Consider the following 13,823-nt stretch of genomic DNA (forward strand, 5'->3'; position numbering starts at 1 on the left):
ATCTTTTCATTTCTTCTGTTAATGATTGGCAGGATCTAGTGCGTAGGTCTTTGTGTGGGTGACATTTGTCCGTCCCATTCTCCTGTCTTATGTGATAACTACTAAAAGGTGATTTGATAAGGTTTTTATGGGTGGAGGTTAAAGGTTACAGGGACAATGACACACATATTACTACAACATAATGTTTTCCTCAGTGTACGTAACCCTCATGATTAATGACTTGTAGACCCATATTCAGCAGCAATAACTTAAAGTAGTGGTTTCCTGTAGAGCTTTATCAGTCTGTCACATGGTTGTGGAGGAACTTTGGCTCATTCTGGGTATTTGGGCAATGGTTTATGCACAGCCGTCTTAATGTCTGGCCACAGCACTTTAACTGGGTTGAGGTCTGGACTTTGACTAGGCCAAAACCTTGACTCATGTTGCATGGCCTAGTCTTTAACTGTCAGACATTTGCCTCTACGATACTCAGTGGAGTTCATGTTTGACTCGATGACTGCAAAGTGTCCAGGTCCTGCTAAACAAGCCCAAATCATCATCAGTCCTCCTCTGCTGTGCCGAATGGTTTCCACTTGTGAATATTTGCCAATGGTTTTATAAGCCTTTCCAGATTGGTGTGCAGCAATCATTGCTTATATCCTTCCCTCTTAGCATTGTGTTAACACACACCTGAAAGCTCCAGAGCAGCAAACTGCCAAAACGTCTGCTTTTAGTCTGCACACCTGCTGATGATCAATTCATCAAAGGCTGATGATCAGCAGCACCTGCTGCAGCTCAACATTTTACCCTTTTACATGACTTTTTTCCGTTTTGGCTATTTATGCGAAAAAAACTACATATATACCATAAAACTGTATTTATTATAAGCTCTATAATAGGAATAAATACAACATTGATACCAAGTTTAGTAGCACAGTTCAGGCAGGATTAATACTATCACAAAATAGAATGTTTATTAATAAAATCTTTTAAATGGTACAGACCTTTCACAAACTATTTCACAGCACAGTATGTCTCTTTATTGATCAGTCTTTTGTAGTATTTCATTCTCAAAAGCAAATGTTTTTACAAAAGAAGTGGCTTTATCATAAATGTATAATACTGCTCTATTCAACAAAAATATAGTAATTGTGTATTTGCATTTATTATGTATTTTTTTACTGTGTAAGTACAGTACAAGTCCTGCTTTCAGTGTTTACATGATAGTTCTTTGACATCTTACAATATACATGTCTGAAAAATATAATGCAAAACAAATTAGTCACACAAAAAATGTTGACACATAACCATAAACTAACCCAACAACTTACTTCTAGTTCCCTAATAATGTTTTAAGTCATAATTGGATTTGCATAGCAAGACATGCTAACTATTGGGCAGTGTAATTTTAGTTTGATTAATGTCACTAATCATTACAAAGTATCAGGAACTGAACTGTAACTCACTCTACGTACTTGTTGTGTGCTCAGCACTGTGTGTTGTGGGTTCAGGTGCCAGATGCACACTCAAGGGTACGACAGATGATGTTTCATAGCAGAGGATGTGGATATTTAAAGGTCAAAGGTAAGGAGATGGAAGTCACATATTTCAGGAAAACATCATTTTACATTTTTTCTTGTACATATTTTCCTGCCTCTTTGCCCTATGCTCCGACATCCAGGGAGAAGGTCACGCTGCCCAGGTAGCGGTCAGTGGGTGAATCATTAATGATGCCCTTTCCATTCAGTTTGCATTGTACTTGGATGTGAGTGTCGTACTGCACTCCTGCAAAGCGCACAGCCACCACCGGTGCAGAGTAGTTCACCTGGGATAAAGGAGACGGGAGAAAGATTAAGACCTGACAGGTGATAGGAGTTATTCAGCAACACAATTGATGAAACTGTCACTCACATGTCTGAGCTTCCCGTAGTACGGATAGTACTTATTGTCAAAGACGCTTTTAGGGAAAAACTGGATTTCCCCCAAGACTTCTGGCGGTCCTTTCTGAGAGACAAACAGAGAGACATTTATTTTCTTACTTGTGTGACATGATCATGATATTTTCAGACATGTTGCAGTGTTGACTGTGTCTGTACCTTAACTCCACAAGTCACATTGATGGGTGTGCCCTGGCCGGGTAAGTAACCAAGAATCTATCAAAAAGTAAGAAGAACAGGGGTGTTTCATGGCCTCATAGCCCAACAACAGCTCTTGAAACACAATCATTTCCTTCTGTTCCAGTTATATGAGTACACAATTTACCATTAGCTTTAAAGTGAAATCCAGGAAGATCAATGATATAAATCAATTGCAAAAGTTTGTTTTTATAAGTAAAGTTTATAAAAAGTTATCCCTCAACCAAGGTTTTGTGTATCTTCATGTACTACCTAAAATGGCCACTAGATGTCACTCATATAAACAAATACAGAGCTTCAACAGCACAGTAACATGGTGTTCCTTATTGTGGCAGTGTTCCTTCCTCTTCTCATCAACATGCATAAAGTTGTATTTGCAGTTTTTTGTTGTTACCCGGTTCATTCGAAGGAGGATGCATGGCCTTCCCTGAGAATAGCCGTAGTGGGGGTCTTGCAGCCCTGAACAGTCCCCCAACCAGGACCGCTTAAACTGACAGGCTTTCCGCTCTGCGCTCTCCTCCAAGTTGTCCTGCATGAAGTATGTGTTGTGTGTGCAGCGAATATTCTTCCTCTCCTGACCACCGTCGTTATATGCTGCAAACGGAGAGCAGAGGGGAGAGAAATGAGGAAGAAAACGGGAGAGGAGGGGGGTATAAATAAACCTTTGCAGCAGCAATGCCCTGCCAGAATCAGGCCTCTGATTAAGGAAGCTTGACAAAAGCTGAGTGTGAAAAAAACTGCACTGAATAGCTGCTCTCTGCCCACAAAGAGGCTTCCCTTCCCAGCATGCCCTGCAAGAACCGAATGGATAAATGGGGACAAAGGTAGTGAAGATGAAGATTAACCCGTTACATGTCTGCTTCCTTTAAAAAAAAACAACAAACTCAACAACCTCATCAGACCCCCCCCCTAACATCCCCCATCCGATCAACATCAGTACTGACTCACGTCTTAGATATTCATCCATTGACCTGGTGTACTTCTTCCAGGACTTGCGATCAGACGCATTAAAAGCGATCTCGTGGCCTTCTAGGTGTGGGGCCATCGTCATACCTGCCAGTGGAGACCCAGAGACAGTCAACTGTGCTGAGATTCAAGTAGAAGCAACAGACAGGTTTGGGGTTATATTTACCTGGTGGCATCACTCTATCATTATAGGTGGGATGGTAGGGACTAATAGACCACATGAGACAAAACATACAGCCGCCAAACATGGCGGCAAGAAAGATATAAAGTGCACTGTAGAAGAGGAGGATGAGGCCTGCAGGGAGAGAATAAATAATGAGAGTGAGTATTTTTGTACAGCACAAAACTGGCTTACGTAACAAACGACAAATCTCTCAATAAATCATGTCTGATCTAAGAGGAGGGACTGAACCATAAAGAATTTTTCTCAGACTGTGTGGTCCGTCTGGACTCCAGCTACTGTCCCTGATCAGGACGGTGACTAATTTGTTTTTACTCATACAAAAGCACTGTCTTCTCCTCATGTCTGGACATGCAAATAGCTCCAACACATGTTGGTATGGAGCCCACTGTACTGAGCTAATGTGACAAAGAATTTTTAGAACAACCATTGTTCTGCAATTTTCAATCGACAATCCATCAGCAACTAATCAAGCTAAACGTGCCCTAAATTAAATGGCTTTTGCTGTGCGGGCAATTTCACAGGGGACTAGTTGCAGCCAGCCTTGCATCCCTAGAGCCACAAAGGCCTTTCTGTTTGAGCTCAGTGAGAATTCTCCCAGCTGTCCTTTCACTCAGGAACACAGTGAACCTCCGGTTGCCATCGTAGTGAAGGTCTTTTGCAGCCATAGAGGCCCAGCCAGCTCCAAGGAGCCCCAATCAACCCACTCTGGTATTGTGTCCCCTCTTACACACTCGTCTCACAGGACACACAGTACAGACTTCAACTCAGGGCCTTTCTTCATCAGACACATGGGCCCCACTCCTCCACAAGAGTGCACACACGAGTTATGTGGCTGAAATCGGCACCAAGCCCTGCCAGGGATCCAGCACATCAACTTATGCAAGTAACACTCGCTTTCTCTTAGATGTTCTTTCTGCTCTCAGTTGGATCATGTTTGCTATTGTGTACAGTGGAGCTGTGAGGGAGGGGGCTCCACAACGTCACATCAGCAACCACTCTGGAATATCAAGAGGCTGCTCCATCATCATTGACTCAACAAACTCGTCCAGTCCAGGCCCTTCTGCCAAAAACAGAGTTCACTTGCACCAACGGTCACTTTGGCAGTGAGCTCTTTGGAAAAAAAAGACATGAGCATCTCTACGGGTTTAACTGCAACTGAGGGGCCATAAGCATGTTAAGTTCAACGATGAGGTCGCCGAGGCTTTGGGAAACAGGCTGTGGAGAGCATGGTAAGATGTGGAGGAATGTGATTCCTGGCCAATGCGAGGCCTGGAACAGTGAGCTCCCGCTGGGGACACGTCCCCAGGCAGTCTGTTTTTGTCGGGACACTCTGAATCGTCTGTGCACCTATGTAAACACTGAGCATGAGGACACACACACACACACTTGCAGCACAGTGAGCAGAGTCACTGGACTGAAGAGGCATTTCTCACCCCCCAACTATCCTTGAGTGCATCTTTTTAAAAACATTCAAACACCGTGTCTGCTCTTATGTTTAAGATAAGTCAACCGTGATGCACTCAAAATTAGAGTGTAGACAAATGCAGTTAGGAAAATAAAGTACTCAGAACCTCTTTCTTCATCAACTCACTCCAGCTCTTTCCAGAGCGACCCATGAATTCGTTGGTCTCTGCATTCCACAGGTACGTCTTCAAGTCATCTATTTTCTGGTGGAGTGTCCTCTTGGGAATCGGCTTGCGCTTCCATCTCTCAAAGTTCAGGTCTTCCTGCTCTAGAGGCTGATGCTCGGCCAGTTCCTCCTGCTCTTCTTCCAGCTCTTGGCCATGTTTGAGTATCACTCTGTGTGGCTGGTGGAAAGAAAAAGAGAAAAAGCCCTCACCAAACATGTTCTACAACTGATAACAAAAACTCCTGCAGTTAACCCTTTTTTTCCTATACAAATTACTGCAGGACAAAAAATGGCATGCCTCCTGATCCGAATATGAGCGACACTATGAGCTGCCAGACGATGCTTTGCATATTAATGGACATCACACTGACGGTTCCGTCCCCTGTTTCTGCGAATTATAAACCCGCTGGTGACCTTGTGGCACTCGTTGGGAGAGCTGACCTCCCCTGAGTGGACCCTCCTGCTTGGAGCAGCAGCTGCAGTCAGCAGAGCTGGAGGGTCACTCTGACAGCCAGATGTTACTCACTGACTCTCAGCATCCACAGAGCAGCACACACACACACACACACACAGATCCCAGAGGAGCCACAGGGACGCTTAAGAGTGGAACAAAGACCTTTTCACATCTTGTAAAGAATCTTTTTTTTTTTTTGGACTTTAAGATAATTGTATTATTAGCATGCACTTATTGCTGAACCTGTTTTAAAGAATTGTGATTAATCTCAGCACTTACAGGACTTGAAAGAGTTTTAAGGGACTTCTCTTCAGCTCCTCCCTCTGTGGAAGTGGGCTCCATATTCTTCCCAGGAAGGAAAGGTACTGGTTAGATCAGGTTTCCAATAACTACAAACAACACGTGTGCACACTTTTCACAACATCACAAGTCTGTATGGCTACACTTAAATCTGTCAGAGGTTCCAAGAAAAAAAAACTGACCTACCTTAAGTTTCCTGTTCAGTAAAAGCGCAGGTTAATATGTGGAAAATCCCTCTAAAAGCAAAAAAAAATAAATATTTGTCAAAAAGTATTTTGGGATTTCATTAGAAAGTTTTAGGCATGCAGGGGGGACCGGGTGTGGAGATCCTCCTGCAACTAAGCACGCATCATAGTGAATGAACGCTGGACAGAGAAAGACTGGGGGTGGGATTCAAAGTGTTTTTTTTTGGGTCCCAGAGACGTTTTGGCAGCAGCGTGGACCACAGAGCTGCATTCTGTACACGCACACCATCGGCCATTGTCTGCTAAGCTGGACTAAGACTGAAGCAAAGCCTGAATACAATATTTATAGCGTATCCGAACACAAGACACTGTCAATCAGTGGCCTGGCTGCACACAAAGACGCTCCAGCAGTTAACTTTATTTATTTTAATTAGTATTTAGTATTCTTTTTGTTTCCCTCGGGGGTTTATCTAACATGAATCATAAATCTAAAATGTAAATCAGTCATGGGGTTTTATTTTTTGTTTGTCTCTGCACATGCATGCACACTAATCCAGTTGCCAGCGCCGGTGGGCATCACCACCAACCACACACTCCTCCTGCAGCAACTGCTCACCATAAGCTCTGCTCTGGTGAAGTTCAAGTAGTCCTCTTGCTCGATCCCATCTGCACTCCGGTCACGTAGCCCTCTGTTACCCCCATGTAAGGGTGGGAGAGGGGGACTTCTGAGGGTGTTTTTCCCCCCATTCTTTTGCATGAAAAGACAAACTGCGTCATGGAAAAAGCACTTCTTAGAGATTTGCGCGGCAAAAACGTGCGCCTGTACGTGCGTTTAATTGGTGCGTTTTACAATAAAGACAACATGAGGATATTTACATAAAATTACATCTGATGAGGAGACTTTGTGTGCACAAGTGCGGCTCTTTCCTGCAGTAACGCTGCATATTTAAACAGGCTGTATGTGCAGCAGGCACAGCTGGACACAAAGGTTGCGGGGCCCCTATTTACCACACACTCAGCTCACTCTCTCAACAGGACCTACACACACTTACCTCTCATAATGGTGCAGATTCTCAAAGTCTATCAATTTCTTTTTCCAAGTCGATGAACCTGGAGGTTTCAGGGGTCTCTGTTGCGCTACCTGAGGCCTCCAGACAGTTTCCATCTTAGTTCTCCTGCTTTGTTTGCAGCAGTTTGACAGAGCCGTGCCTCACAGGAAGCTATTTACAGGTCAAGAATTCAATCTGACAAATGAGATCTATAATCCTGTCAGATAAATTGTTGTGATTCTTTTACAGGTTTGATTGATTGTTATTATCTGTAAAATGTAGAGCTAATACAAAGATGTTTATAATAAGCAACGTTATAATCTGCTAAAGCACAAAATGTGCGTCAGATATTTTATTTTATTTATTCAGTTTAACTACATGTGATGTTTTAAATGTTTGGTTACTTTAGTAAATATAATAATGATTCTATCAATGTATGTCCCACTCGTTAAGATCTATGCAAAACAACAAAGACAAGATTTAGGCTCCAGATTGGAAACGATAAAACTGACATCAACAAAAAAAAATTTTAATAAAGTTTTATCATTGTCTGTTTTAGTAACTGTCCATATGCACATGTTGCCTTAGGAAAACAATAAGCTAATAACCTTCAGCTCTACATGTTTTCTTACGTACCTGAATGCACCATCATGTTGTTGAGTCAATGAGGTATATGATCTCCGGGAGCTCTTGAACGCAACGCTGTGATTGTGACACAGGTTGTGCTCGAACCTGGAGGCTGAGGGAGGCTGTGTACACCGGAAGTGACGAAGGCAATGTCAGAGTGGATTTTATTATTTTTTTTAGCCAAATTTTATTAATGACTGGTGATCAAATTGATCAGCAGTCATCTGTGTAGCCTAGTCTTCAAGTTGCAGCACCTGAAGAGGACGCTGGAAGTTCACAAGAAAAAAAAAAGAATTAAGAATAAAGTTTAAGTACTTATTTTGTTAAGTTACTGAAACTACAAACATTGTATGGGACTATACATTCTCTGTTTACAACCTTTCAATTTATGTAAGAAAATTAGACTGAAATGACCATCACAAGGCCCGAGTTTAAACTGTCACTGCCACCTGATATCAGTAGCTTTTGCTAGATGGATGACTGTAACAGTGGATTGCATTCAGCCCTGGGCTGGCCTCTGCCCAGGTCCGAGGCCAGAGTAGGTCCTGATGATCTGCCTCACTGGAATTTCCCTTCAGAGACAGTTAAAGTCACAAAACGATTGTACCTTCACAACAGGGATGTGCCCCTCAGATCCAGCTGGCTAAATCATGTTGCAGTTTCAAACACCAAACACTAGGTGGCAGTATTTGCAACTGAACCTAAACACGTCCAAACGTCCCAGCTTTAAGCAGGCCTCCTGGACGCCCCTGATGCAAATTGGAATACTTTATGTGAGAGAAAGAAAGTCCACATCCAAGTTGAAAATGAGGTTAAGGTATTAAGCCTCAAATTATTGAAAGGTCTGTCCTCCCATCACTGACTGTGTGGAGGAGGCTGCATGCTCATTGTTTTGATTCTGTAAATACATGTAATGTCATTTTTGTTGTTGTTTCTAAATCTCTACATACGTTCCCTACAAAAACCTGAGCTGTTCGTTTGTGTTACAGGCCAGAAAGTACTGAATCCTACAGGAGAGGATAATAAACAAAATAATGTAAGGCTAGAGAAAGCTGAACAACACAACATATTGGAGAAGATTAAATGAAAACTGAAGTCAACAGAATACACATGGGAACATCACACCTCATTCACTGTGGAAACCTTTCATTTACACCTGATATGTACCTTCAATTGAATGTCAGTAAGAATAACATACGGCAACCAAATGCTGCCACCTAGTGTTGGTTCGTTGAAACTGCAGCAACTCATATTATAGGCGAAAGAGCTGAATGAAATATCTGTAAACTCTAGAAATATACTTGAACATTGTTTGATTGGTTGTTGATACAGTTGTAGCCTCAAGAGTTGACACCACCCCCAACACCAATGTGGATCATAACATAGATCATCATATCAGACTGATGAAATGTCACTTATCAATACTGTTGTTTTCTCACCTTTCTGATATCCTGCTTTTTCACGTGCCACAATAAATAATTAATAATAATCTCAGTTTGGTGTTAAAATGAGGCTCAGGATATAACACAGTGTTATAATGCAATTAAAAAACCTGGCCTGGTGTACCAAGATACAGGAAATCAACAAGACAGGGGGCGGGTCTTCCTCATCTGTTCACCAATCATACGCTTCCTCTTGCAGCAACTCTAACCAATAGAAACGCTGTGTGCGTAGCATACCGACCAATCACGTCTATGTAGAGAAGCTTTTTGAAAACGTTGGCGGTCGCTGAAGTTCTAACTAAAAAAAGACTGAGCTTTTTACGCTGTTTTCTTCACGACAATGCAGGTAATTTGATGTTTATGTTTTCACAAGGACATGGGACTGAGCACTGACCCTGAATAACGTTTATCGGCAGCGAATATATGTTTTTTTCTGACGTTTGCGCAGACTTTAGCCAACGTTAGCTAACCTGTGACGCGCTAGGTACTTTAGCTGAGAGCGAACGTTAGCATGTGATAAAAGTGATAATTAGCGCAATATTTGTTCGTAAAAGTATATCTAGGAACACGTCATATATTTACAGATGGAGCAGAGACAAATGTGTCCTCATCCGATACATCCAAGTTTTATTTGCCTCGCATATTTAGTTGCAGTACCTCATGTCAAGCTAAAACATGTAATATTGCATGCACATGACATATACACAAATGACCGTCTGTACTCAAGAAAATCAGAATCAGAATGAGTCTTTTTGACACAGACGTACCCGTGGATATATCAATTCATGGGGAGGAGTCTGTGGCTGCTCGCTACAGTACACATGCACTGGGCTTTGTCTAAAATGGCCAGAAAGCCACGAATAAGTCTTCTGGTTTGCAGAGTAAAGCTACTTTTTGTTTATGTTCTTTTTAGAATAAAGAAAATTATGAACCCAGGGGTTTCCAAAGACCGGTAAGTTGTAGTAACACTCGTTAAAAAATACAATATTGGTTACATTTGCCATAGAGCACATAGAGATCAGATGTAGTGTTCAATAAAAGCTTGAAAATCAGTATTTGGTGTAACAAAACCATCATTGCCTTCTGCCTTATCATTTGTATAACACATTGTTGGTTTTTATTGGTATTTACTTTGCATTTTTGTGTGATTGTTGAATAACAGTTTGCAACCCCGAGCATGTCAGTTGGTCCACAGCGTGTCCAGGTGAAACCACGGACTGCCACAGGTAATTTTTATCCTCCGTGCTTACAGACGTCTTGACATCTCAAGGAAATGTTCTTGTATTGATTGTGTTGTCATTTTCAGGCCCTGGAAGGGAATGTGTTAGCTCATCATCTAGTTCAGCTGCCAAGTAAGTGTGCTGTGTAATATTTGCCCAGCTGTTTGTTTTTACTGAACTTGTCTAATGGATCTTGTGCCCTATTTATTAGGAAAATTACCATTGAAGACTTTGACATTGGTCGACCTCTAGGAAAGGGCAAGTTTGGGAATGTCTACCTTGCAAGGGTGAAGAAACTCCAAGCCATTGTGGCACTGAAAGTATTATTCAAGTCACAGATGGAGAAGGAAGGTGTGGAGCATCAACTCAGGAGGGAGATAGAGATACAGTCACATCTTAAGTAAGTATCCTGGATTGTGGTGTCAACTCTAGTATGTTTTAGTTGAACTTTTCATTCTATAGTGGCCATCTTATTCACACAGTTATGTGCTTCAGATAAGAAGGCAAATCGGCAAATAAAACAACATTTTTTTTTAAAAAGATAAATGTGAAACTAGTTGTGCTTCCCAAGTTTACTGTGAAGTGTCTAAACTCTTTGTATGTTATAAAGATATATTCCTTTAAACTTACATGTCTTCTTACATTTACTGCTGCTCAGTTTAGTACAAAGTAACTGAGTATTGCTAGCACTGGTTAGGATGGACTATACATTCATATTGATGCATGTTTTCATTGCTTCGTGCTTTTTTTTTTTTTAATACACTCAACTGAACTCAGAATAAGCTGTTTCTTTTCCCCACAGGCACCCAAACATTCTGCGCTTCTATAATTATTTCCATGACCGCAAGAGGGTGTTTTTAGTGCTTGAGTATGCACCACGTGGAGAAATGTACAAGGAGCTACAGAGATGTGGACGATTTGATGATCAGCGCACTGCCACGGTAAGATTGTAGTACTTGCTTTGACCAATATGAACGCTGTTTTGGTATGAGACGAAGATATAATGCTAACCTATTTAAATTCCAGTACATGGAGGAGATATCTGATGCTTTGTTGTACTGCCATGAGAAGAAAGTGATTCATCGTGACATCAAGCCAGAGAATCTGCTTCTCGGCTACCGTGGAGAGCTGAAAATTGCAGATTTTGGTTGGTCAGTCCATGCACCATCTCTTAGGTAAGGAAGCATGGTGTATGTGCCCCACAGTGTTTTGTTACAAACACCTGTTGAATGCTGTATTCACATAAGCTGCTCATTACCATTTTTCTGCATTTGTGCTCACCTCTTGTTTTCAACCCTTCCAGGCGTCGCACTATGTGTGGGACCCTAGACTACCTTCCTCCAGAGATGATTGAGGGCCACACCCACAGTGAGAAGGTGGATTTGTGGTGCATTGGAGTCCTCTGCTATGAGTGCTTAGTCGGGCATCCACCTTTTGAAACTGCCAGCCACACAGAAACATACAAAAGGATTATGAAGGTTGGTGTTGTCCATGGGTGTGCACTCAGTTAATTATAAAACTATGTCTGCAAGTTCAAACAACAACTTTCATTCAGAAGTATGTTATAGGAACATTTCAAATATTCTAAATTTCAGTTTGGTGTAGTCAGGGATATGTTTGAGGGCTACAGTGTCATAGGACTAAGGTAACTAATATTTTACTACACCAGAGAACAAATCAGTCAGTCAGTTAAAAATTGGGAATTTAAAAATTTAAGGCCTTAAAAGTCTTAAAATGACCAGATTTCTACCCAAAGGTCTTAAATTTAATATTGTCAAGTCTTAATTTTTAGTTTTTTGCTTTTGTTCATTCCTGTTGTTGCATAAAATGAGAGTAAAACGCCACAATCAGAAGCTGCTTTTGCATTATCTCTCTTTCTGAGGGCTTGGATAGCTACCGTTGTTGGAACATGGCACTACAAATCCAGCGATAACTGCTGGTCAGTTTGCCGCCATGTTTGAGATGTCTGTGTTCAGTCACTTCGCCTTCTTGTCGTAGAAAACACGGGGGAAGTGTGTTTTCAACAAGACTTGATAACAGTGATATTCACAGCTGGTTGCAAGTGGTTCCCAGCAAGCTCGCTGTAAACCTTGTGACCTCAAGCGCTTGAGTCTCACTCCAAGGTGGACAAACACCAGCTTGCTGTAAAAAGCCTTCAGCAGGCTCAAGCTATCACCCAGTTTTGTATATCACCCCCGTTGCCCTCACCTTCGTCAACAGTCACCCAGTCCCTCTGCACTCCAGCGCGTTGTCACTACCACTTTGACTAACGACCTTCCAGCTACAGTTGGTTCCAAAATGTAATAAAAAAAAACATCTGTCATAACAGTTGTGCTGATATTTGCAGCATCTAGTTTTGGGTAATGTGTCGTTGGTCTAAAATTTCCTTCACAATGGTCTTGAAAGGTCTTAAAACATCTTAAATGTAACTTACTAAAACCCGCAAGAACCCTGGAGGTATATCAGTTTCTGCGTGAATAGAAAATAAATGTGATCTTGTCATTTACAGGTGGACTTGAACTTCCCTAAACACGTATCCAGTGGTGCACGAGACCTCGTCTCCAAGCTGCTTCGCCACAACCCCACTGATCGTCTCTCACTACAGAGTGTCATCGACCACCCATGGGTGCGTGCCAACTCCCACCGGCTCTTGCCTCCAACTTGCCCATCTAAGAAGTCCTGAGCCCACAGCCCTCCGACCAGGTCTTACATCTGTCCACCACAAGACACTCTGGCCCTGTGTGTTTGGGTTTTACTGCCATGGTCTTCAAACTGCCATTATTCTGGCACCTTTTATGATGGATATATAGAATGTTTCAGGCTGGTATTACATGACAAAGGCAAGCAGCAAATACTGTGTTTGGGAACATTGCAGAGAACATGAAGAATTATCCACTAATCAAAATTACATGGAGTCAGATCCAAAATTTTTTCCCCCCTATCATTTGATTAAGTGTTCTATCTTCTACACACTTTTCTTTTTTATTGTACAGTGTAATGTGATTATATATGTGTAGAACTTCTCATAGAGCTGCTTGTGCTTTTATTGTATTTTCTTGAGTGGGGTGTTTTTAAAATGGATACAGCTCTGTTTTGGGTTTTTGTTTGAGGCAGTATTCATCCCAGTGTACTACTGTATCACTTCATCACCTTTTTTGATTATATTTTGTGTTGAAGGTCAAGTGTTTGGGGCTTGGATTGGAGTGTTTGAATTTCCCCCAAACTATGCTTCAGTTTTCTAATAAATATTATGAAAGGAATTGTGGAAATCTAATGAGTAATTGTATTACAAAGGATGTCATATATGATATATTGTGGATAGACCGGCTAAGGGTTTAAAGAAATACGAACAATTCTGTTATGTTGGACATTTTCAGTAAGTTCTAATCAGAGCTAGGTTATCTTGATGACGTCATATTGGCTGCCTATATTTTCCACGTTTACGCCCATGTGTTTTCACGGTAGCGTGGCCGAGCGGTCTAAGGCGCTGGATTAAGGCTCCAGTCTCTTCGGGGGCGTGGGTTCGAATCCCACCGCTGCCAACAAGTTTTTTTCCCATTACATTGGCTTGTAGCTTGGAAAGCTTTATGCTTATGTCACCAAAAACACCGTACTATAGGTATAACCAAAGGCTCGTACTGCACTTGGTGCA

The 13,823-nt window shown here is 41.7% G+C and overlaps 2 protein-coding genes and 1 non-coding gene across 3 annotated transcripts; 2 read left to right on the forward strand and 1 right to left on the reverse strand.

Moving 5' to 3' along the window:
- Positions 1-927: 927 nt before the first annotated feature.
- On the reverse strand, positions 928-6,009 carry atp1b4 (ATPase Na+/K+ transporting subunit beta 4). Its single transcript, XM_028416414.1, has 9 exons — positions 5,835-6,009; positions 5,628-5,693; positions 4,856-5,072; positions 3,247-3,375; positions 3,063-3,167; positions 2,509-2,708; positions 2,076-2,132; positions 1,891-1,983; positions 928-1,804 (listed from the first exon to the last, which is right to left on the reverse strand). Exons 2-9 carry the CDS (start codon positions 5,688-5,690, stop codon positions 1,643-1,645), a joined length of 1,026 nt encoding a protein of 341 aa, XP_028272215.1. The 5' UTR covers positions 5,691-5,693; positions 5,835-6,009; the 3' UTR covers positions 928-1,642.
- A 3,172-nt stretch (positions 6,010-9,181) lies between these two features.
- Positions 9,182-13,591, forward strand: aurkb (aurora kinase B). The gene is made up of 9 exons (XM_028416232.1): positions 9,182-9,297; positions 9,865-9,903; positions 10,114-10,177; positions 10,258-10,303; positions 10,383-10,571; positions 10,974-11,112; positions 11,198-11,346; positions 11,475-11,649; positions 12,681-13,591. The coding sequence occupies exons 1-9, from the start codon at positions 9,292-9,294 to the stop codon at positions 12,852-12,854; spliced, it is 981 nt and encodes a 326-aa protein (XP_028272033.1). The 5' UTR covers positions 9,182-9,291; the 3' UTR covers positions 12,855-13,591.
- Positions 13,592-13,631: 40 nt separating this feature from the next.
- Positions 13,632-13,713, forward strand: trnal-aag (transfer RNA leucine (anticodon AAG)). Its single transcript has one exon. It is a non-coding gene; the product is annotated as a tRNA-Leu (tRNA).
- The last annotated feature ends 110 nt before the right edge of the window (positions 13,714-13,823 follow it).

The sequence above is a fragment of the Parambassis ranga genome, chromosome 10 (assembly GCF_900634625.1).
Source record: "Parambassis ranga chromosome 10, fParRan2.1, whole genome shotgun sequence".
Classification (NCBI taxonomy): Eukaryota; Metazoa; Chordata; class Actinopteri; family Ambassidae; genus Parambassis; species Parambassis ranga.